Source organism: Lissotriton helveticus, chromosome 10 (genome assembly GCF_964261635.1).
Source record: "Lissotriton helveticus chromosome 10, aLisHel1.1, whole genome shotgun sequence".
Taxonomy (NCBI): Eukaryota; Metazoa; Chordata; class Amphibia; order Caudata; family Salamandridae; genus Lissotriton; species Lissotriton helveticus.
This window is the reverse complement of record NC_136071.1, coordinates 1,006,774,290-1,006,799,502: the sequence shown is the minus strand read 5'-3', so window position 1 is coordinate 1,006,799,502 and position 25,213 is coordinate 1,006,774,290. Positions and strand designations below refer to the sequence as shown.

General features: G+C 44.9%; 1 protein-coding gene across 7 annotated transcripts in view; it reads right to left on the bottom strand.

Annotated features, from left to right (window-relative positions):
* Positions 1-25,213, bottom strand: part of SNX13 (sorting nexin 13) — a 547,690-nt gene that overhangs the window by 432,362 nt on the left and 90,115 nt on the right. For 4 of the 7 annotated variants that reach the window (XM_078663683.1, XM_078663682.1, XM_078663679.1 and 1 more), the window contains exons 2-3: positions 12,098-12,191; positions 1,336-1,448 (exon numbers count right to left, since the gene is read on the bottom strand). In XM_078663683.1, coding sequence (XP_078519809.1) covers positions 1,336-1,448; positions 12,098-12,100 — 116 coding nt within the window. In that variant the 5' untranslated portion in view covers positions 12,101-12,191. Of the gene's footprint in view, positions 1-1,335; positions 1,449-12,097; positions 12,192-23,902; positions 23,996-25,213 lie in introns of all 7 variants that reach the window. The other 3 variants (XM_078663680.1, XM_078663677.1, XM_078663681.1) reach the window with 2 other exon arrangements.

The following is a 25,213-nucleotide window of genomic DNA, read 5'->3' as shown; positions in this document are numbered from 1 at the left end:
CCAACTCATCTCAGCTCTTTTAACATTTGCGCAAAAGGCTTAACTATGGAGGCAAACTGTTTAACTTCCAGGGTCCACAACTTTGGAAGGACCTACCACTTAAAGTGATTAATCAAAAAACTATCGCCAATCCAGGAACAACCTTAAAACCTTCCTGTTCTATGATTCATTCAATGTCTTCCCTTCTCAAAATCCACCTGTTAATATAAATAACTTCCCTTACACCTCGATTCTCATTGTTCAACCAGCCTATCTGTTTTTTTGTGCCAATTGTTTATCGTTTTCACGATCAATCCCCTTTTGCTTTTCCTGTTCCTTTTGCCATGTTATTCGTATTTTTTTTATTTCCTTTCTGTAGCTCTGAAGTGGTTGCTAGGTGACATGTAAGCAAGTTATAAAAAAAGGACTGATGGACAGATATATAGTAAATGCAGGCTTGATGAAAATGCCAAACTTACTACATATCCAACCTGATGTTTTTTTCAGAGGGATGTTGGGAAATTCGAGGAGCATGGATACCAAGCTTAAAAGCATGTATGTGCTAGGAAAAAGTGTGCATTTTCAGAAAACGATAAATGGAGCTTAATTTCCAAAACAGTTCAAGCAGAAAGTTTAATGACAATTATTGCTCAGTTGGGGAGATGTATTGCGGAATTCCTACTGATAATGTTTCAATTACATTTCTTGAGGACATGCAGGAGGAGTGGTAATCCTGCATGTGGTGGCCACCGATGTAATCTTGCCTGAAGTGGTCACAATTTTAATACCGATAATTTTCCTTTTTCGCTCTGCCTTGTTTTTATTAATCAAAAGTAGATACTAGTACAGAAAACGTCGGAGACCTCCTCCAGGGTATAATATGCTGAAGCGCACCAGAGCAAAAATTACAGTTATAGGGCAAAGGTAGAATGGGGTGACTAAAAGGTTATATGGAATAGGGCGTGGTTATTCTACATTAAGGCATACCTCTCTACCTTCGGTCCAACTACTCTTACTTATTTTCTACAGTAAAATGTAAGTGGATTTCTAAAATAAAATGCCAGAACAGTATAATCCATGCTGATGCACAAATTATATAATATTTCTTTCATGTTAAATTAGTTTTAACAAAATCAATCATTACTAAAAAAAACAATGTAATAGGTCACCAGTTTTAGCATTAAAGGAGACGTCAACTTGAATTCTAACCAATTACAAAAATGAATCTTAGCAGATGCTACAGTAATACATGTATTATATTTTGGTACCATTAGACACAGTGAACTAATACAAATCACTTAATTTGCCAGTAAAGAGTAGTCTTGCAACTTTTGATCGAGACTGGAATGTACTTACCCGATAACAAAACAGAGAATATAAAAGGCCAAGTAAAATATTGCAAAGGGTCCAAACGTTATAAGAAACAGAACACCACCAAGAAATCCCCATCCCAATATGGAAAGACTGGCCTGGAACAAACAAAACAAATGTTTAACAAACAGTACAGTGAACTGGAAAAACATACAAATTGTTGAAACGCTTTACGATGCATATGTTTACCAAACTCAAACATAAAATACAGTCAGACTTTGTGGCTGTTTAGGAGTATGCATAATTTATTTGTTCTAACCATTCTAAGTAAGGTATACCATTAAAGTATTCTCTACTTCTTTAATGTATGTATGTATGTGTGCATTCCACGTATTGCACAGAAGACTGCTTCATTGTGGGGACTCAAGTTCACTTGGGGAAATATTTGCACCCCACTACAACCACCACTGTGAGAGAGGGTAATTAAAGTAGCCAAAGTGGTTTGCAATGAACAGCAGTGAAGAAGATAAACTTGATATTCCTCAAAGTGACCATCTTGAAGATCTGATTTTTCAGTCACATGCATGGTGACTAGAATTGGAAAAGATCAATAAGAAACGCACAACCCTCAAAAGACACTAGATTAATCATCTGTATGCACGAGAAAAATCTCAAATTCGGATTTCAAGGCTTTCTATTCAATCACAGTATGTAAATACAACCTCAGACCAACAACTTTCCATCTTGCAAAATCACAGTTAATCGAAGCATGATCTGATCACAAGAATATAGAATAATAAATACAGTGAAAAGGTGGATAAAGGACGATTCACCTGAGTATTAGCCAACTTGTAAGAATGTTGGGTAAATTATTGGCCCAACCAGGTAAAGCCTGCTGGAATGTCCACCAAGGAGGATACCATTGTTTATGCAAGCATGTCACTAAAACCCACAGAAACAAGAGAAATCCATGAGGATCAAAACATCAGAAACAAAGTGTTCTAGAAAAAGTGGACCCTGAGCAACTGAAGAGCTGACTCATGAGTCATGACACTCCAAAGATCTCCTAAGCTCCTTCATTTCTAAACCGGATTAAGATCTGTCAAAATATCAGCTGAAACCTCAAACCCCAATTCGCCTACCTGAACTGCAATAAAGGTAATCATCCCTACTCATTTTCAGTGCACAGCACTGAACATGAAGGCTTTGAGTGAACAGATAGGTAGGACCTTGCACAGTTCCACTGTTCAAGGATTGATCCTTATCGTCACCTCAAGGAGCTAACCATCTTAAAATGTGGATTATTTTTCGCAAAAAACATTCTTAAGGGGAAGGGACCTAAAGAACTACAATATGTGGAGGACCACATCCATTCATGATGATCTGCAATGTTTAAATGACATACTGGTAAACATCTGCTGAGGCCTTTTAAGTTCAATAGATTAAAAATAAGCTAACAACTCTTGGTCTCCATTTAATAGTCTTTTGGGGAGAGCACACTGGACAGTCAGTTTCTTATCAAACGGTTCAGGAAGAGGCATAAATAAATGTTACAACACTCAAGTGGCTGAGAACCTTACTCTAAAACCAATGCGTCAATGACAGTACAAACTTTGCAACATCATTTACAGTGGGGCTTACCTGTGACGTCATGCATGGGTAGTACTAGTTAACTCTGCTGTCGAACTCCCACAGCCCATTATACAGTTATCAAAACACTAAGTTTCAGATTTTTCAGATTTGACGATACCTGACCCACCTCAGAGTAGGAGATGGAGCCAAGAGCCTGAATTCCTCTATAAATGTTTCTAACACACTAATCGCTAGAAAGAAGCCAGTTACAAAACCGCTCTGCCTTTCACTTGGGCTAAAATGTAAGCCAATGCCTTTGATCTGTGGAGAAAAAAGAAAATCAGTGGAAAAACCAGGGGTATCTTTTGGCACAGGGAGCTTTGCTTTACACTTCCGATTAACTTGGTTATCAAGAACAGAAATCAGTAACTAAACACACTAAGGACAGTAATGATGTGATTTAAAACATGACCCGTCTATTTGTTTTACGCAGCAGTGGCTACTACTCTTCTTGGATACATAAAGGCTATTTGTTCATGCCTAGTCTCTGAAAGGACCCGCAGTGATTAAGATTGCAGTCTTCTGCATTCACTTTCAACATGGCAATTCTACTTCTGAAGGGGTTTCTTCTTCCAAATTAAGTTGTTTCATCTTGCATTTGCATCTTAAAACAATTTTCTATGGCTGATTAATAAGGCCTTTTTTGACCCCATCAATTTGGCCTCAATGCAGAATCTGCGGTTACTGTACTTTTTGCAGTTTGGGGCAGACAGGGTTTCTGAAGACGGGCCGTGCCCTGCGTTTATTCGGGAAAGAAGTGGACCCAGTTGTTTAGAAACGCGCCAAGAGGGCTCGGCGGCGCTGGAATATCGCATGCTTATTTCTGTTCCCAGCGGCACGTTCCCTGTAGTATTTAGACCAGTTTTTCCAACTGAGTGCAGTGAAGTAAATATATTGTGCGCGAAGGCTCCCGCACACTATTTCAACCCCTATTTAAGTGAGTTTATCTGCATTATGGAGCTCTTTAAAGAATGGCTCATCTGTAATACCTCAGATCTTCTGCAAAAAGAACATGCCAACAAGCCTTCTCTGGTGTTGCACCAAAAATTTGTAACTCTCTTCCACCGGAAATTCGTAGAATCTCCTCCAAGGTTGCTTTCAAAGTGGAAGCAAAAAGATTACTCATGAGTAAGTTCTTACCGTAACACGATGGACCCTAATCGCTCTGTAATTACTACAGCATTGGTTAATAATTCTGTTGTTACAACTGTATTCGCCCCCCTTACATCATTATGTATCATCACTCCCTTGATATCATCTTATCATTGACTAGCCCATTCCGCATTAACCCAGAATTAGATAGGATCTGTTATGTTTGCACAATATGATTCTATGCATATTGTTTCACTAGTTTTGTCTTGTTGTGATCTTTCCTTCCTCTCCCTCTAACTGTAAAGCGCTCTGATAACCTTTCAGGATCAAGTTCGCGCTATTTAAAACTTTATAAATAAAAATATAGTTACATATATTATTTTCCTTGTTGAGATTCCACTTGACCAGATGTAAATGGATGCAAGGACCCTTTTGCTAGTATATGGGGTTCTGCTGTTTACTGTGGATAATTTTTCAGATGTGTGCACTCGCATATTGAACCTAGCTAATGGTGCTTTGCAGGTTCAAAGTCTACTTTTAATTTACCTGTAGAATTTCTTGTTTTCCCCCTAGCAACATATATAGTCCATTACACAAACCCTGTTTGCGCAATGTATGTTAAAGAAAACATTTAGTACTGTGCGAATTACTATTTATTTCTGCTCTTTAATCTTGTACCGTTAAATCGGAATAGTAAAACCTGTTGTTTACAACGTTTAGCAACGACTTCGAAGCGCTATATTTAAATGGGTTAGTCCCACTATCATATTTCGCTCAGATGTAGACCGATCCCTCCTCAGCCACTTCCTAGAAAGGGACGAACGAACAGCTGGAGCAGCCAGCATGTACATCGATGGTTTTCGGGTGTTATCAGAGTGAACACACCACAGTGTGCACAAGCGCTTTATGCACAGTTTTCTTATTTGCACACGTCGTATATTATGTCTATCATCTAATTCAGTTGAGGAGCTACTGTTGCACTTCGTGTCTGTAGGCGCCGCGTTTGTTCATAGAATTCAAGCAGCACCGCATAGGTGAGGTCTCCAGCTGTCCTGTTGTAGGTAGGAGCATCTCCATGGGGAGCTAAACAATTATACATTTTATATAGCGCTTGTTACTGCAGTGTGCTGCGTCTGTGTTAAAGTCGATCCTTGCATACTTCACTTGGCGCTTCAACTACAGAATCAACAATGCTGGCTTTTTTACATAATTAATAGAACATCGGTGCTGCAGCCAGTGTGAAGAACAATGCCACTAATTAAAAGCTATGCTATGTGAGCTTCTCCGGGACTCTGGGTTCCCCTTGTACTGTGAGTCCGAAATTGCACAGGACAAACCAATGGGCATGGGGAGCGGCAGATGGGGTTCCACAGTGGGGGGGAGGTGGGGTCCGTGTTCAGTGGGATTGCTTCCAGCAAAATGTGAAGACAATGGTTACTGTCTGGATATTTGCATTACAAATCTAAGCGGTCATAGTCAAGCCCTCCTTAAGCCATCGTACTTAGCCGCTCTAGAACTAACATAACTCTTCTTTGGTCCATTTACGTCCAGCAAGACCTTTGGTCATCATTTCATTCTCCTCTGTCATTTTATTGTGAAAAAAACACCTGGAGCTTTTGCTAGGAGTCCACAACGCAGCAGAATCAGACCGGGGATTCAAATGGATAAACTCATGGAAGGGATTTTTATATGGGGTACTCTAAATATTCTCCGCAGTTATTTTGCCCGGCACTTTCCATCGTGACACTTAATGCACTGGCACTGCTACTGAAGGCTGCTCTCTACCCAGCTGCTCTTACAGCCTCTCACCAGTGCTATAACTGGGCAGGCACTGCCCGGTACGGAGTACAGACACTTTTATTTTGAGACGGAGAGTACCTGCACTTCTCAGAACCAAGCAGGTACTTATCTACATAGTACATGCACTTCTATTTTTCCATTTCAAGCACTGCTCTCCACGCTCTACGTGCTTGAACACCTTCAGGCAAATGATGACCTCGGAGGTCTGCCCCACAACAACATCGACTCACTCAGCGGCTAGTAGCTCTTTATCAGGTAATGAAGTAGATATTTCCCTAATAACGCGAGACTGGAAGCTACCAGCAACGCTCCACTCACAAGATATAGGCCGCATATTTATGCTCCTGTTCTGTTCAGAAACTAAATGACGATTTGTTAGATTTTTTGTTTTTGAAACTGGTGCAGGGAAGAAAAGCAAAGAATAGATGCCCTGAGAAAGCTTAATGCACCTCTGAGCGAAACAGGTGTTGACGCCGTCATGGTTTCTTGCGTCGTCATAATTGGCATTACTTCTTGAATTAACCAAGTAGGAATTAATAAAGGGCACTCTGAGGAGAAGGTCAACTCCTCTCTGGGCGCGAGCGTGCTCTTCTGAGTAGTGTAGCTGAAGAGTCGTATTCTGTATATACTGAGACAAACTAAACAAAAAGACATGAGAGCAGTTGCCGGGCTGGGAAAGTCCTAGAGTGCTTCCTGTGTAGTAGGCCCGTATTGGGACTCTGTAGATGGAGCTCAATACAGCAGATGTCCGCAAAGGGGGGCTCAAGTTTGCAGAAGCTCCACTCGGTGAGTTCGTCCGCTACCTATACCTATAGACATTGAGTTTTCAGTGTCGGGGACTTTCTAGAGCTACTTCTCAGCTATAACGCAAGAAAAGAGATCAGCTTCAAATTATGGCTGAAAGATGAGATGAGGTTTAAAAAAGCACAAAGATGCAGAAGATTATTTAAAAAAAACAGTAAAAAAAAAATGCAGTATTTGGCCTAAAGACAACTCAAAGATGAGGGAAACCATCTGAAAACTATTCCCAGATAACGGAGAGGGGTGCTTCATGGGGGAAAGGGCAAATGAGGAACAACCCAGCCTACTCGCCAGGTGCTGCACGAACGGCTTCTTTTACTTAATAATTTCACACGGTGAAGAGCAGATCTCAGTAGATTTCCCGCTTGTTTTTAGAGGCTCCAAGTAGCGATGTTGTCCATTAAGGAGTGTGAGAACACCGTAGGACTTCGGCGGCAGTCTCAGCCTGAGGAGGGGAAGAGGTCCCTGGGAGGAGAGGTTGGGCAGCGAAAATAACTCTGAAACACCAGGCACTGCCCCTTCTGACGGCGAATATTATTTAGAAGGTGTCAGGTCTGTGAGTACTGTTCTCAAACTAACAGGTGCTTTAAGTACCAGCTGACAATCTGCAAATTGCTTCAGCACGTAATACAATTTACTCTTAAAGATGTTTTCTTGATGTTTCTTAGAATCTAAGATTGGAAATGTTGAACATCCCAGAAACACTTTTGCGGTTTCATGGGTCATACGTCAGTTGTTCTCAGTAGACGTTTCTGAAGAAGGGAGTCTTGGCTTGATATGAGGAAATCCCAATCTCCGTAACGTAAATGTTACAGGTCCTAATAACATGTGGAGAATCTGGTTTTCGTCAGTTAGTGGTAACTGCTCTTTCTTATTAGAACTTTTTTTTTACCGCACCCCCATAAAACCATGCTATGATTCAGAATGTTACTACTGTTTTATAAATACATACATGTACACAAGAATGAAATGGAATTAAACAAAAACAGTAAAAATATATTTGTTTACATCTTCTAAACCAGTCTTGCGTTTTAATATGGTTTTACCCTCTGAGAGTACCGTAACATGGGGAGGCTGAAGGCTGCACTCCCAGGTGTGTGCACACGGAGGCGCTGCGGCTTCATGTTCAGAATGGTACTAGGTATATATACCCAACTCCCCTATGTTCCTCCTGACATTTCGAGTGTGAGATGAAACGCTCGGCCCCAAAAGTGAACGCCCCTCCATCTGTTTCCAATTAACGCGAGGGCGCGATAATTGAAAACAGATGGCGCAGCTGCTCACTCCCGTCAGGTAAACGCTATACATGCACAAGGGTTCATTGGGAACAGTGCAGTACATGCACAAGTTTCCCAAAAAGTCCAGAGTGATTCCAAAAGGTCATCTGAAGCAGTGCTTCCGCGCTGCGTTAGGCTCGACCTAAAAGTAACAAGTTATATATATTTAGGCACCGGAAGCAATTGGTTAAGGTAAGTACATTTCTAAACAGAATTACTTTTGTAATTAAAAAGTCGACAGTGTGATTTTCAGGAGCGATTTTCAGGAGCTGCAATATTATCCTATTGGACGAAAAGCAAGTGTGCCACACAGGTACCGTACAGCAACTTAGAGGACCAGTCTCCAAGAGTTAAATTGAGTAGTGGGCACAGTCCAAGGCAGAACCAGAGGAAAACCACCAGCGGCACTAGGTTGGCTGGGCGCAGGGGTGAAAACAGCATTGGGTGCCCACTGTTACGTTATGGGTATCAGTCTTCGATTAAAAGGGGAGCCATACTCCGCCTGGCCAAGCACTGCAAGGTGGATATCATATTGCTGCAGGAAACCCATCTATTGGGTAACAAGACACCGTGCCTAGCGAAATTTGGATATGTTCATACTTTTCACTCTGGTTTTAAAAGGGGGTGATGGGGGTGGCGATCCTTATCCACCGTGCACGATCAGATCTAGTCGAACCCCCAAGGCAGATACACCCTGGTGACGGGTACATTGTATGGCGAGTGCCTTACCCTTGGCAGTGTATATGCCCACCCTGGTCATGGAATTTTGTGGAGCGCTTGACATCCCTCTGGGCGGAGATTCCGCAGGGCCTGACATTAGTCGGGGTGATTGCGAGACAGATATTGTAGTGCAGGACGACGGGTAGACGTGCGGGAATCGAAGCTCCAAGCGTTGACTCAAGGGATGGGATGGGTTGATGCCTGGCAGAAATGACACCTGTCAGAACAAGGGTATTTCTCAGGAGTTCATGACTCCTTTTCCCGCCTCGACTATATCTTTATTTCCTCTCCACAGAATTCAAACAGTAGAGATCTTTCCCCGGGGCTTATCTGACGATTCCCCTGTACTATTACTGTTGCACCTAGATTCCAGGTGCTCACCGCCTCGGTGGCGGCTCTCACCATGGCTTATGTAGCATGATCAGTATTGCCAGCAGATGCATACAGCCATTTTAGAATACTTAATCTCATAACACCGGCACGGTTGATTCACTTGAAATTTTATGAGAGGCCATGAAGCCAACACTTAGGGAGGTGGATATTGCATTTTGCACCGACGACGCAAACAGCATCACGAAAAATTGATACATACTGAGGCTCAACTTATAGACCTAAAGCACAAGAGCCAAGGTGAGAATAGTGGCGCGATTTGCTGACAGATGTGCATGACACAACAGATGTACGCAAGTGAGCTACTGGATGAGGCTAAAACATATTGGTTCGCGACCGCAGCCGGATAGATCAGTGGGGAGATAAATCTAGTGCCCTCCCTTATCATCTTTGTCAGTAAACACTTCGGCCTTCTTGCGATACTCAGCCCCGCTTGGGCGGGACTCATTGACCCTGAACATATTGCAGCTAGCTTTGCTGAATATTTTTCAGATCTATATGCCCCACGGGAGACTCTACCAGAGGACACTATTCACTGGTTTCTGGACCATCTGCCTCCGAAATCCCTGTCTGACTCCACGAGGGAGGACTTAGATGCCCCGTTAACAGCTGAAGCGATTCAAAGTGCCCTGACTGACATGTGCTCAGGCAAGGTGCCGGGCCCAAACGGATCCCCCTGTGAATTTTATCAAAAGTACCAACCTCAACTGACGGCTCCGTATTTAGCGGCACTCAATGCGGCTGTGGATAGGCAATGCCACCCACCTGATGGAGTACCTGCTATCACGCCAGGAACATCATGGCACATCGCTGCTGTCTCCTGATTCCAGCCATCACGCAACCCTAAGGAGCAAGCCCTATACCGAATTTGGTAGGGCACTCAAACAATCCCCATCCTTGGATACAGGAGCGTACTGAGGAGAGGAGCGTACTGAGGAGAGCGGCGGCCGCCCTCTCCCTCCATTACCTCTAGGACAACCATTCATGTTGTTATCGCTACTTACAGAGCTGTGGCGATCTTATTCCAAAGTCACAAACTCAATTTTTGATACTTCTGCCGACTGGCACAAACATGTTCTGAACCAGGCAAATGTTATTTTTTAGTCCTGATGATGGTCCCAGTTTACCATGAGCAAGGGATCGAAACTCCGCCATTTCTAAATAGAACCACAAATGTCCATTGTGCTTAACTGTTGTGGTATCTATTTTTGGTCAAAACTTACTGTTATTTAAAACTGAATGCAGGTGGCCAAAGCTCAAAGTCTTTGCCTGTATTTCTGTTTTGGTTCGATTGTCTGTATTGTTACCCCATTCCCCCACACTTCCCGGTTCTTTAAAGGTACAGGCTTGTGCCTCACTATTTATGCTGTTCTAAGTATTTCTGACTTTATTTTCTCCATTGTAAAAATAAAACTCCATTGTCTGGCTGGACCTTGGATGGCTAGAGTAACCCATCGTTGGTTATATTCTAATTATTTTGTGTACATTATTATTTGCTTAGGACCTTTGTTCCTTGAAATAAAGCCCACCTGATTGACGCCATGCTGAAATAGTCATCTTCTTAAAACCTGGTCGGCCCCCAGAACTAGGCACCCCATTGGAAGGGGCACCCGACAGGAATGTCTCCCGTCTCCCTATCTCTTTGCGCTCGCCATGGAATCACTCGCGGCTGGGTGAGAATTGATGCCCAAGTTTACGGCTTTAGTGGACGCGGGAGGTTTCTGACCGCATAGCGTTGTATGCGAAGGATGTATTATTCTTTCTAATGCAGCCTAATAGTTCCGGCCCACGGCTGCTCAGGATAATGCAAATCTTTGGTGAAACTTACGGTCTCAATATGAACACTCGTAAATCTTTCCTGTGGCCTCTATGCGGGGAAGACCAGCTGGGTCTATGGATGCCTGATGTGACGGTGGCCCCAAATGGATTTATATATCTCGGGGTGTTTCTATCGGCCTCTCAATCAGTCTCATGGGACAAAAATGTTGTCCTCTTGTTGGCACAGGTCAAAGAGCAAGTGCGCTCCTGGTCACATCTCCAATTATCCCTTTTTGGTAGATTGGCCATCTTCAAAATGGTCTCCCTGCCTCGTCTCCTCCATCAACTCCAGAACCACCCGTACCCAAATTACCTACCTGGTTCAGACAACATATGCAGTCCTTGGCCACTTCTTCTGGGTCGGAGGATCCATGCGGGTAGCACTAAGAATATGCTTCCAATTCACATATTACGGGGGCATTGAGACTCCAGATGTCCAAGCCTACCATGTAGCTTCACACCTTCTTGTTGGAACAACTGGCGGTACGGGGGCAGACGTGATCGAGCCTATGCAGTCGAGCAGTGGTTAATGGACACTAAATCACTACATACAATTCTACACTCAGGTCTGACACTTAAAACACTGCCACCCGCAACCAAGACGGTCTTCGTGATATCGTGATATGGTGACAGGCGCCACACAAGATGGGTTGGTGGGGCAGACTAAGGAAACTCTTCTCTGGCACAATGGCCTATTACCACAATTGTTTGGGCTACAAGGATTTGCGGGCTGGGATGGGCAAACTCTAAAATTCTTCCAGGAACTACAAACCAAATTGGTTATGCACCGGTCCCAATTCTACAGATACCTCCAATTCCACCATGCATTCCTCCCATACATTTCACGCCAGGATGTAATTCCCGATTTCAACCACATTGAGGCCAAAGTCTTTATGAGAGTAATGGGCACACACAAAATTACAGCAATTGGATTGCTTGTTTTGTAAGGTATCTAAGAAGAACTCTAACGCGTAGGATCTGGATGCTATTGTGCTAGCGCACTATATAGAGAACACAGTTTGTACTCAAAAGAGTGATGTTTAATTTCAGAAGTTATCTTGAAAAAGTGATGGACTGACATCAGGATAGGAATTGATTTTTAGCAGCTATGAAGAAATTTGATCTATTAGATCATTTTAACTAGAGTTCCTCAAAAGTATTTATTTTGTAGGTTCATTTTTTGGACAACAGCCTACACATTGTTGAGAACAAACTGCTACACTACTCCGAACAGATACGAATTATAACATAAAATAGAAATGATAGATTTTCCTTACCATTTGGAGGGTGTTGGTCTCACTCCAGGCCCAGCAGGCCTTGTGTGGCGTAGAGTTCAGGAGCTTTTTGTTGCCCCCTCCGAGGAAGCATTCCCTAAAAATAAATGTGTTTTTATTAATTTTGAGGAAAACATTGGACTCTAGGTAGGCACACCTACCTAGAAAGAAAAAGAAGGAAAGCAAACGTTTCAAACATTTTTTACAAACCCTGAAAATTGCAACTTAATGAGGAAAAGAGCTGCAGTAAAAAACAATAAAGCATTGCCAAATGGAAATAATATATCCTTCTAATTCCATATTCATGCTACAAATAGTGATGTGGGCTGCTGCTAGTATAAATCAGAAGTTCAAAGGCAAATGGTCAGCGTTTATCAGGCTTCTTGTCTGGATGTGTAAAAAAAAAAAAAAACACTTTTAGCAGGATTTAAAACATGCAGATCCAGGGACTCCAAAATCTCCTACATGTTATTAATACTTACGTACACTAATCTGCATTAACATGCGTCAAAAATTGGCTTTCTGTCCTTAACTTAGAGATCCTACACTTAAATGTTTCCCTAATTCGAGAAGATGTCACTAACATCTGTGAAACCCACCCATAGAATGCCAATGGATCCCTTCATTTCCCACAGCCCTTGCTTTCCTCGAATTCATGGTCAGCCATTCCCATCAATGCTGTTTGCTTTGTCTCCGACTTAAACTCTTGGTCTGAACCCTGCCAAGCAAATCATGAAAAGATCAGAAGGGTCGTGGACCTTGGTCAGCGGACTCGATAATTCTCGCTTCGGTGCTTACTCTAATCAGGGGTTCCACTCGGCAACTCTGGGCATTAGCTTGCCTAATCTCCACAACGGCCCCACCAATTCCGGGGATGCCTGGCTCCACCTTGGGGACTCCCAGCAAGGGACCATCCCACAGGGAAAGCCAGGACGGGTTCCCCAGAGTTATACAGCGCCGGGACGCCCCTTTGCTGGGGCAGCTGTGCGCTTTACAAGTATACTACCTTTACATTTACATTTACAGTACAGGAACATTTTGTTCATTGAGCAGCACAGTGAAGCTCACTGGTGAAGAAGTGAAACTTTTTAAATTTCAGTCATTCTAATCTTAAACATTTTCTGTACCCATCTTATGGTCCATCTGGTTGCTCATCACCTTTAACAGAACCTATCAAATAAAGCAGCAAGTCAGAGGATGCCAATGAAAATTATTAACTCCTGCTCAGACAAGCCAAACGGCTGCCTTTGTATGGTGCAGATACTGTAGTGTAGTTCATATATTCCTGATAGGCTCTGCGCTTTGGAATATACACTATAGTTTTGACATAGGACTGAGGTCAGTATGTCTCTATTGAGTACATTAAACTTAATTACTTGTGTGTGCCAGCTAACTCAGAGGTCACTAGAAACGTCTCGAATGAACAAGAAGGGATTCGTTTCCGATAACCGCATAAACATGACAACGTTGTGTCCCTTAGATTCGGAACAATCTCAGAATCGTGGAAACAATAGATAGAAGTTTCACTCAGTCAATGATGCATGCTTCGTTTCTATAGAGTTGCACAGAAATAGAGAAACTGGCGTTTCAATAAAAGGGTTTATTGAACAGTCTTATTTCTCATGCAAGAGATATGAACTGCTACAATAGTAAGACAGAATGCGAAGTATAATACGTACAGCGTTAGAAGATAAAATAATACTACAATAGCATGGTAAGTAGCTATGACATATATAAAAATACATCTATAAATAACACAGGCTAAAATACTCAACTGATGCTTCTAAAATAATTCTACCCCAGTGTGCCTAACCTAAGTATAGTACGAGGGAAGAAGTAGGTGCTGTTCAGCTATAGTTTAGTTGTGCCAAGAGTTGCCAAAAGTTTCTCTAGGTTCTAGTCTGCTCCATACCTTAGAATGAGAGATTGGTATCTCTTCCCGGGACTCGATCTCTAACACCCCACAAGGGGAGTCAGAAACACTGGAGCTGGATTCTCGGCGAGGAGGATGACAGCATCTGGTCAGTGTGTCAGCTGGGGACTTGACTTCCTTCCGAACTTGCTGTGGGGAGCCGCGTCGTACAAGTAGGTAGCCGAATTGCGCTGTGCACCATGATTTCCCATGGCAAGTGAAGGTATATTTATACCTTGAAGGTGTTTAGGAATGCCGGTATGGACGTATGAGTGGGGCATAAGAACGTCATGAATAAACCCCTAAGGAATAGATGTTCATGCATAATAAGGGAGTTATTGGAGAAATCAATATCCAGGCAAGGGGCAGTCCTAAAGGCTTAAGAGTCTGGTTTTCCAAGAACTCGTTGTGATGAAGATGGACAGATGTAGTTGACCATGCCTGTATTTGGTTAGCATGAGCAATGCCGAAATAAGGGATGGATTTCTAACGGCAATGTGAATTGTACCTATAGAAGGGCATGATTCGGGAAATCTATATACGGAATCTAAATCGACACACAACAATACTACATGGTTAAACAGGTTAGGAACCCAAAGTATTTTTCAACTGGCAAATCTCAACTAGGGTGTAATAACTTACAGTCTTTAGTGCAGTTCTAAGTAGGCAAGCGACCATCTGCGAACTCAAAACACAGTTACAACTGGGCCCCACCTTGTTCACTAATATATATTTATAACTTTATTTCACGGTGCTGCCAGCTCATGGAAGAGATAAGCAGCCTGATGGCTGGGCTCCGCCAACATAGTCAGCAGTGTTGTTGACATCTAGGGCCCGGACACTACCCATCCGCGCCGGCGGGCTAATGGTTGCTGCGAGACCTGTGTGGGGCACTAAAGATGACGGCCGAAGGCACGGCAAGAGGAGGCGATCGGCTTGCTGCCTAGGCACCCCTAAAATGCCCAGCTGTATTTTTGCGGCCTGGGGACAAAAAGCGTCCGCGAGTGAAGTGTGTGAGGCGGCTCGGGGGTGTAGGGCTGATTAAACAAGCATTGGCAGCGCGGCCTTGAAAATGACGCGGCCACGAAAGTGAAAGTAATCGCGAGCGATGTGCTTAAGCTGATTAAACAAGCACTGGCCGCGATGCCGTGAATTTGACGCGGCCGCGAAAGTGAAAGTAATCGAGAGCGATGCGCTTAATGAGGAAGAGATAGGAAAGCCAGATGGCGGCTGTGGGCGTAATCGCAAGCTTTAGGCCACAAGCAAAAGCTTGCGATCGGATTTTTAAAGCCCACATACTAAATGTCTCGCCAGACCAGCGCAGGTGCTGGCTCATTCGAGACCTTAAAACGGTTTGCGGCTCCCCATTTCATAGCAATAGCTCTTTTAACAAGGGTGTATCCCAGGGTAGTGAACTGTTGCTCTATCTCTGAGATCTGTCGCCTCCCAAATGTTCAGGATCCCCAGTGAGGGTGTCAGTACGAGTGGTTTGCCCAGTGCCTCTTGAATCTTATTTGTAGCTCGCTCCCATATGTGCCGTATGAAGGGGGAATCCAATAGTATATAATAAAATGTGGAAATTTGGTTACAGCCAAGCAGGCAAAGTGCATCTTGCCGAGTCCCTATCTTGGCCAATGTCAACCCGGTGAAGTATGTGCTATGTAGAACCTTCCACTGAATAAGTCGAAAGCGATGGTTAATAGCGGCCTCTCTAGGAGACATCAGGGCGGTTTGCCAGTCCTCATCTTCGAGTTGTCCCAAGTCTAATTGCCATTTATCTCTAAGAGCAAGGAAGGGGTCTGGTGGGTTGTTTCACAATTTACGATATGTAAGGGAAATGGCCTTAGTCAGGTGGGGCTCAGACAGGAGTCGACCCTCCAAAGGGGATGCGTCCGGGATAGTCGTAAGGTCTGTGAGAGCTGTATTAAGCGCATGTAGGACTTGTAAATATCGGAAAACCTCTTTTGATGCCAGTTCGTGCTTCGCCTGTAAGTCTTTAAAAGTAAGTATTTTCCCTTCCTGTAGAAGGTCCCCAACAGTGGAGATCCCTATCGTATCCCACCTATCAAACCCTGACTGATAATATAATAGTCCTAATTGTTGAGATGACCATAGGGGCGTCGTCTTTGTCAATTTCCCCTGCCATCCCAGGCGTTTGTTAGTTGAATGCCAGATGGAGGTCGTGTGAGCCATTGGTCCTAGGTATCTCCCCTTGTGTGGTCTGGTGTATAGGGTTCCTAGATACCCTTCACGTCCAGTCTGGTGTCTCTCCAGACGGCACGCCGGGTTCGACGGGGGACTGTAGAGCCAGTGGTTAGTTGCCACCAATTGTGACACCCGATAATGAAGACGTAGGTCTGGGAGTGCAATGCCTCCGTCATACCATCGATACGTAAGTTTCCCTAGGGCGATACGGGGCGTCCCCCCCCATCCCACAACAGTGTCGGAACCTCCGCCTCTACACTGGTAAAATCTGAGTCGGGGATAGAGTAGGGGCAATTTTGGAGTGAACAGAGAAACCTTGGCAGTGCTAGCATTTTAAACAGGGTCGGGCGACCTAATAACGACAATGGTAACGATCGCCAATGTCTGCCGTCGTCTCTGAATCTTTGCAAGGGGGGCGACTAGATTCTGATCATAAAAAGTTTTGGGGTCTGGGGTGATAAAGATCCCCAGGTATTGTTGTATAGCATTTTAGGACCCTTTTAGGACCCTAGTGTAATTTTCCCGATTCATGCCCTTATATAGGTATAGAGAACCTTGTCCTTATATAGGCATAGAAATCGTAACCATATTTAGACATAGCCCATGCAGTCCAAATACGGCATGGCTACTTCCATTAGTTCCGAAAATCCACAACGATTTCTTGAAAAACTCAGCTTCAGCAGTTAGGGACTTCCCCTTGCTTGAATATTGATTTGTCCATGAACTCATGGAGTTTTCAAAGAACTGAGACTCTCTGATGATGTTATATGTTCACCTTTACGTCAAACTCGGCACCTTCAAGGTATAAATATGCCCACACTTGCCCAAGCAAACACATGGTGGTTTGGAGCAGTTCGACCATCTACTTGCCTGACGCAGATCGCTACAGCAAGTGCCGAAGGAAGTCGACCCTCCAGCAGACGCACTGAGAGAGACGCTGTCTTTTCTCTTACCGAGAAATCCAGCTCCAGTGTTTCCAAGCTCCCCTTGCGGGGGTTGGGAAATCGAGTCCTGAGACAAGATAGATACCAGACCTCCTTCATTCTAAACCAAGGTACGGAGCGGATTAGACGCTAAGAGGAATCTTGGATCGATTCTTGGCAAAAGAATACTAAACTTATGCTACACCACACTTACTTCTTCCCTCGTACTAGACTTAGGTTAGGTACATTGGGGTAGGCGTATTTTAGAAGCACCAGTGGAGTACTTTTAGTCTTTATTTATTTATGTATATTTTTTTTGGGCTTAGAAACCATACCATGCTTTTACAGTATTATTTTATAATACTATTCATGCTGTACGCATTATACTTTACAGCCAGTCTTACGATTGTAGCAATTCATTTCTTCTGCATGAGAAAGACGCCTGTCTCTCTATTTCTCTGCACCTCTGGTGAAACGAAGCATGTACGAATGACTGAGTAAAATATCTATCTATTGTTTCCACAACTCTTAAGATCAATTTTATCTTGGGGAAACAAAGTTGTCATGTTTATGCGGTTGTCAGAAACTAATCCCTTCTTGTGTATTCGAGAACGTTTCGAGTGACTTCTGAGCTAGCTGGCACTCACAATTAACTCTAATATATTCGATAGAGACCTAGTCGACCTAAGTCCTACGTCACATCTATAGGATATATTATTCCAATGCGCAGAGCCTATTGGGAATATAGGAACTACACTACAGTATCTGAAGCCATTCCTGTTTACCTCAACATTACATCCTTTGGGTAGCTTAGGCATGAGTCACGAAGAACAAAAAGCACTGATTTAGCCCAGTTAATGGTATAACCGGAGTACTTTCAAAGTTGGAAAAAATATTGAGCAGGTTGTGCATCGAGGCTATGGGGGAGGCTAGATAAATCAGATTATTGTCTGCGTATATTGGTATTCTATCCTCAGTGTCCTTGTTCCATTTTACGCCTCTAAGAGAAACATCGCATCTTACCCATGCCGCCAGCAGCTCAGAACAAGCACGAACAGCAGGGGGGATAGGGGGCAGCTCTGTCTAGTTCCCCTGCATAACTTAAACACCCTCGATGTATGATTATTCACCTGCACCTGTCCACTGAGGTCAGTATAAAGCAGACGAACCCAGGCAAAATATTTGGGGAGAAAGCACTTCAAAAAGATATGGCCATTCTATAGAGTCGAATGCCATGGAGGCATCCAAGGACAGAATCACTGCGTTTCCTCCACACAGGGTTGCAGCGCTAGTACACTATTCAGCGCGGTGTTCAGCCCGGGCACGAAAACGGATTGGTCTGCATGGACCAGGGAGGGTAGAACAGCGTTTAAGCGCAAGGCCAATAGTTTCGCTAGGATCTTGGCCTCCACGTTTATTAAGGAGATCGGTCTATACGAGCCATAACAATCTGCCGGCTTCCCAGGTTTTTGAATTACTACTATAGACGCTAGTCTTTGGTCTGCTGGTAGTATGCCCTTCTCAAGACTTTCTGAGTACATAAGATGAAGATGGGGGGCTACTTTCGCTGCCATGGATTTGAGGAACTCTATTAGAATACCATAAGGCCCATTCGCTTTCCCTGATTGAACACTAAAGATGGCTTTGCAGAGTTCCTCATCTGTGATGTCAGCCTCCAGGTCGGCTCTTTCAGTTGCCGATAATGAGGGCAAGTTACTGTCTATCAGTAGTTGCCGGGAGTCTTCTGACGTATAAGTAGTGGAGGGCGTGTATACCCTTTCCAGATGACTCACAAACATATCTGCTATTTCTTGTGGGTCCGTTATCTGCGCGCCTGTGACGGTGGATATTTCAAGCACTCATCTTTGTCCCTGCTCCCTACGCTCCAGCCAGGCCAGCATCCTAACTGCTCTGTCCCCCACTTCATACACCCTATGGCGTGTAGAGAGTATTCGCGCCCTTGCCTTTTCTTGCAGGAGAGCCTTATACTCATGACATTTAATAGTCAAACGGTGCGCTGTGGCCTCACTAGGCGAGAGTGATGAAGTGACTCTAGCTGTTGTCGTTCGCTCTCTACCTCAAGTATTTGTTTGTTGTGCCGTCAGAGACAACCCAATTTTAACGCTATGGCGTGGCCCTTCAGTACTGCTTAATATGCTTCCCAAATTGTCTGTGCAGACTCCACCGACCTCAGGTTTTCTGTAAAGTAGTGGTCAGTCTGTTCAGCTATGTCAGGAGTTTTTAGAAGCCACAAGTTTATAACTATAGAACTGCGCTGTTTTTGTTGATGGAAGGTAAGCTCAACCCACACCGGGGAGTGATCCGAGATCCCCCGCGGGAGCCCACGAGGATTCTGAAAATGGCCCACATCCGTCAGGAGCGTAAGGAAGTAGTCTATGCTGGACATGCTCTTGTGTGCATTGGAGTAGTGGGTGTAATAAGTCATGCGTGGTTGCAGTGAGCGCCATATAGCAGTCAGTCCCATGGCCTGAGTAAATTCCGACATGAGAGTGTTTGATCTGGCAGTAGGTCGTTGGAGATGTCTATCTATTGTATCATCCATAGTCAAGTTTAAGTCATCCCCCATTATCAGGGTGCCGTCCGGTAGGTCCAAAAGTATTTTACACAATTCGCTAAGTGCTCCTTCCCAAGTGTGGGTGGGGGAGGGGGGAGGGGGGGGGGGGGGGGTTGAAATGCACCAAAATCATATTTAACGCCTTCCCCTCCCAGGTGGCTTCCAGAACGGCAAATCTGCCTTGTGGGTCGGCATTGGTACGAGTGTGTGAAAGTGCTAGGCCCTTGCACACTACCAGTCCCCCTAGAGCCAGATGTAAATCCTGCATGGACCAGCAATTTGTAACCCTACCTGCTGAGAGCCTTGAAATTGTTACTTATGAGATGAGTTTCTTGCAGCAAGACAATGTCTGGTGCCTGTTTCTTTAGGTACTGTGACACTACGTCCCTCTTTATTTTATCCCCTAGCCCATTAACATTCCACGTCAGGGCAGACAGTTTTGTAACTGTGATATTAGTTATTGTAGAACCATGATGAGATCAAAGAGGTGTGGCCGATAACCCCCCTAAGGGGGAGAGGAACCAATACAGCTAGGGCAGCCATGTGCTTCAGTTGGGGCTGGTTACCCGGTATGGGGGATTGTACAACAGCATGTCTCATATATGGCATCAATTGAGAGTGATCACAATATGTCAAGCCAAGTAGAATTCCCTTTGCATCGTGACAGTTAACGTTAACATGAACAATAACCTCACAACAACCTCCCCCCTCCACCCCTCCCTGCCCCCCTGCCAGTGGATTTCAAACTACCCACCCCCCAACAACACAGAGTGCCTGTCGCCCCCCCTCCCACATATGGGGTGCTTGGTGTACAACATTCTCACCCTCACCGTGAATGAAGGATGGATATACGTTACACAATAAATCAATACCTCGTGAGCCCATCAACACTTTTAATCGTCCATGTTTCAGAGTACTAGCAGTTCCGCCCAGATTGACGGTGATCAGCCCCCATTGGTCAGTTGAGGGCCTCAGTTTTGCACCCCATTTTCCACCATACATTCATTTGTTTTTCCAAGGTCCCAAGTGTCATTCAGGCTGAAGTGAGCAGCAATTTCCTACCTCCTCCCCGCTCATCTCTTCGAGTCCGAGGCACGCTCCTCTCGAGCCGGGTCTTCACGAAGTTCGTCCCCATTGATTAGTTTGTCGCCCCTGGGTTTGTCGTGCCTGCCGCTATTTTGTTTCCCCACTAGTCTCCATCCCTCTAGCCAGTCCCAAGTTTCTTCTGGGGATGAAAAGAACCAGGTCTTGTTTTCAGATTCAATCCCGGAGCTTCACTGGGAAGAGCATAGAGTATTTTATTCCTTTATCCTGTAGCGCCTTTTTAACCGCTATGAAACTGCGTCGCTGGGCCTGCACTTTAGTAGTGAAGTCCGGGGAAAAAAATGATGGCACTGTTATCCAGCTGTAACGGCGGTCGAGCACGTGCCGTTTGGAGGGTCACAGCGCGGTCTCGAAAGTTAAACACTCTTGCAATGATAGGTCTCGGGGGAGCCCCAGAATTGGGCCTACCCCCGGGAACTCGATGGCCCTGTTCTATGGAAAAGTAATCAGACAGTCGTTTCGGTTGAAGCTTAGTCGTTACAAGGTCTTCTACGAAGAGATCCGCCGCAGGCCCCTCCGCTCGCTCCGGGACTCCCAGTATGCGTATATTGTTTCTTCGCACCCTTCCTTCATAATCGTCAAGGAGGCCTTCCTTTTTGCATGCTGGTCTCGGAGTTGAACTACTTGCTGTTTGAGATCAGTGTCAGACGTTAATGTGACTGTAGCATCATCCACGTCTTTCACTCTTGCATCCATGTTGTGCAGGTCCGCTCTAAAGAGGGAGATCTCGATGTTGATGGTGTCAATGCGTGACTCTAGAGATGTCAGCATCCCTGCAATGGCCTCTATGACATCATGGAGGGTAAGGTCAGATTGAGGAGGCTGGGGGTGAGGGTCAATTGTTCCGCCCATGGCTGCTGCATCGGTATCATAGCCGGTTTTTCCCCAGGCAAATTTGGCTAGCGTCTTTTGAGCCTGCGCTTTGGGTCCTCTGCCACTGGCCTTTGCTGGGTATGAGCGCCCACTGTGCAGGCCTTATACCAGTACTCGCTGCCGCCTGCCCATTGAGGGGGGAAATGACAGTATCCCTCCCCGTCGGCCTGTCGGTTTTCCTAGTAATATAGGTGTTGGTGTACCCGAGCAAGTGAGCGCTACGGAGTGCTGCCTTAAGTCTTCCAGGTGGCAATCGAAAAGATTTTGCTGCGTTATTTAGGCCTGTTCCATGTACAACTTGGTGAAGTCAGGGGCCGTGTCCTCGAGGTGGGGCCCTCCTGACTTGCAATCCTGAGAATCTGGTTTAAGGTGGGTACTGGTGTCCAACGACGATCTTTTCCTTCCTGCGCCACTGCTGGCCCGCGGCCATGACCCTCGGGGGCCTCGCTCGACTTGAGCCTTCAGCGATTATTCAGACCCCCTGGCAACACCGCAATGCAGCAGTTCACTTACGTGGCACAGTGAGATGGTGTCCCAGGCTGGTGAAGATCGTTGGGTTGTGGTGGGGGTTTTCTTTGGAATTCCTCTGCGCTACTAGGCCGCAAACCGGGGTCTTGATTAGTCTGCAGGCTGAGGGGACTGTGTGCCGCCCTCCACACGCAGGCGTCACTCCCCTCTGCACAGAGCCTGCGTGATGATGCGTGTGCTTCTCCTGGCAGGCCCCGATTTAGGTACGGATCGCCACTGAGCGCTTCAGCTGTGTCCCCTATGCTATGATCTCGCACTCTCACGTCCGCAGTCGGGGACACTGGATCGGGCCGCCATGTTGATTTCCTCAGAGCTCCGAGGTCGCCGCTCTGCCTCTGCTTGTTGCTACCATTCGGGCTCGGGCTGCTCAATTTGTGCAGGGTGGGTGTCCGTGGGATCTCTGCCCCCTAAAACGAGGCGATAATTGCTAATTTCGGGCCGGATAGATGATGGAAAGGCCGCCTCAGAGTGGGCCCATTCCAGTCAGCTGTTAGCCACGCCCCCACAAGGACCCAACTTTGGCTCAATGCTGGAGTCTCTCTTGCAGACCCCCTGTGTGGGGGGGTGGCGATGCGGCAAGCCTACGCACTCGCAGCCCACGTCCCCCGATCCCTGAATGGAAGCCTCAGCACCTGTCAGTCCCGATGTGGCCCAGGGTGCGCGCGGCACGACCGCTTCAGCGTCCTTCCCCCGCCGGCAACAGACCTCGCCAGCTGCCTCTCAGTGCGCTTGTTCGGGGTCGCGCTGATGCTGGCCTCTCCGCGGGTGTTAGTGGCCTCTCCGGTGCTGCATATGCCCGAGTCGAGCCCGGGAAGTGCTGTTTAGGGCGGCGGCAGGTAGGAGAGTCGTCAAGGCTCGACTTGCCTCGGCGCCATCTTGGCCACGCCCTGCGTTAACGTTACTTAAACTATTGATAACCATGTCCTAAAAAACCAGCTCAGCAGCCTTAGATGTCAGTAGGGCTTAGGGTGACACATAAATGGGCACTGGCAGAGGCAAGTGCTATATTGAACACTTCTATTTGGTGCAGGTGGCATCACGCTCTGGAACACATATATGAAGAAGCTCTTTGAAAGAGTGCATCCTCTTCTCTCCGATGTGCTCCTATTTTCATACTTTAAGGGGCAGAGGGCCTCAGCCACCACTCTCTGGGTTGTCCTCTCCTCTGTGAATCGTGACGGTTATACTGTTGCAGACAGCAAGGCAAAGCCCCCTATACATATTACAAAATAGACTTTCTCTCCCACCTCCACTCCCCTCATGAACGCTATTAATAAGTAAATTGTTTCTTGTAGTATCCTCTCTACTTACCCTATGTTATTAGGAGAGCTATTGATGCCGAATATGTATTTGCTTGAATCTTGAAAATGCCAATAAAGAGAGTTTAAAAAAACAAATCTTCCAACAGTAACAGACTGTCAGATTTTTAAGTGTTGCCTGTTCAGTAAACATACAGGTTTAGAATGTTTGGCCCACTTCATGTCAAGGAGAAAGAATGCAAGAATAATACACTAGGACCTTTCAACCTTTAGTTAAATTCAAAGACACATTTTGATGTGTTCCAGTGACAGCTGGATAAATAAACCAAGTAAAATTGAGCTTGGCATTCTACAAGAGCTTCCAATAAAGTTTATTTTAACACCAGAAACGGGTCAAAAGAAATGCTGTTGTTGACAGTGAGTACTTACAGGCAGAGAGAACACCTGCTTGAGAACAGGATTCGGGTCCCATTATAAATATGGTGATGGAAATAGGAGGTTATCCAGGGGTTAAGAAAATTGCTAGTAGGTAATCAATGTGTGCAGAGGCGTTCAGAGAAGAAAACATGTTTCTTTTCTTAGAAAGAAGAACCAAGACAAGAACACTTCAGTCTCCTTTGCGAATCTCCTCACACAGTTGAACTGCCAAGTAGGGCGTGGGTTCAAACTCTCGAAACCAGTTCAACCACTCAAACGCACTACAGAACTTAGGGAAGCTCACTGCCGTCTGCCTTACACACATTTCAATGTTTCCAGCATCCTGCAATGTAAAACAAATTATTGTAACTAGTACTTCTAATTAGGGCAGTGCTGTTAGCCATGAAGGCAACAAGAGAGCGTGTATGGGCCGGTGCTCAGAAAACCAAAGGCAGATAATGCATATAAAAGAAGGAATGTACCCAGTATCGCCACACCCTGGGAGGCGCTCGCGCTTTACTCTGGAATCAGGCCAGAAAACCAGAGGTGCCGTCATAACACCCATTTTTAACAGAGAGCTTCGTTGTACACAAATGGCCAGCATTGTTTTTTTGTGTTTTTTTTACTATGCCACGTGACTGAGCATCACGCCTCATGGAAGAATATAAAACTGTTTTACCACACCTGAACAGCATATTTTTTTGCTTGCACAACATTAAAAGAGCCAAGACGCTAGGTTTGATACAAACTAAAATGTGTTACTGTTTATATAATGCAATCCTCTTACGTCTCCTGGTGTAAAAAAAATTGATTCGTATGACGGAAAAAACAATATTGGACCAAAGTTGCTGCAATATATATTAACTTTAGGAAAGGAAAGCAGGGAAAATACATATTTACCCGTACAGATTTCAAAAGCCTGAGGCCTCAACTACTTTTCCTACTCCCCCCAAGCAACCTCTCAGGTTTTAAACCCCAATTCACTGTATCCGTTCGCAATATTGTAAGTCTGTGTTTACTTTTTCAACAAAATATTTCGCCTGAAAGATGATTACATGTCAATGAATACCAAGAGAATCGCGGGTATTCAAATCATATTACATGCCAACATGTTTTTCACATAAAAATAAATTTTGAGTTTCCGGATTGCATCAGATGTGTTGGCATACATGCCAAATACAGAGTGGCAAGAAGTGGAGCCATGGCAAATTTTTCTTAAAATATTCACCAAGATAAATTTAGTACACATTTAAAGTCCGAAAGGAGGGTTTTCTTTACACAAAAGTCCCGAGAGGTGACGTATAACATTTTTGGGGGCTTGTG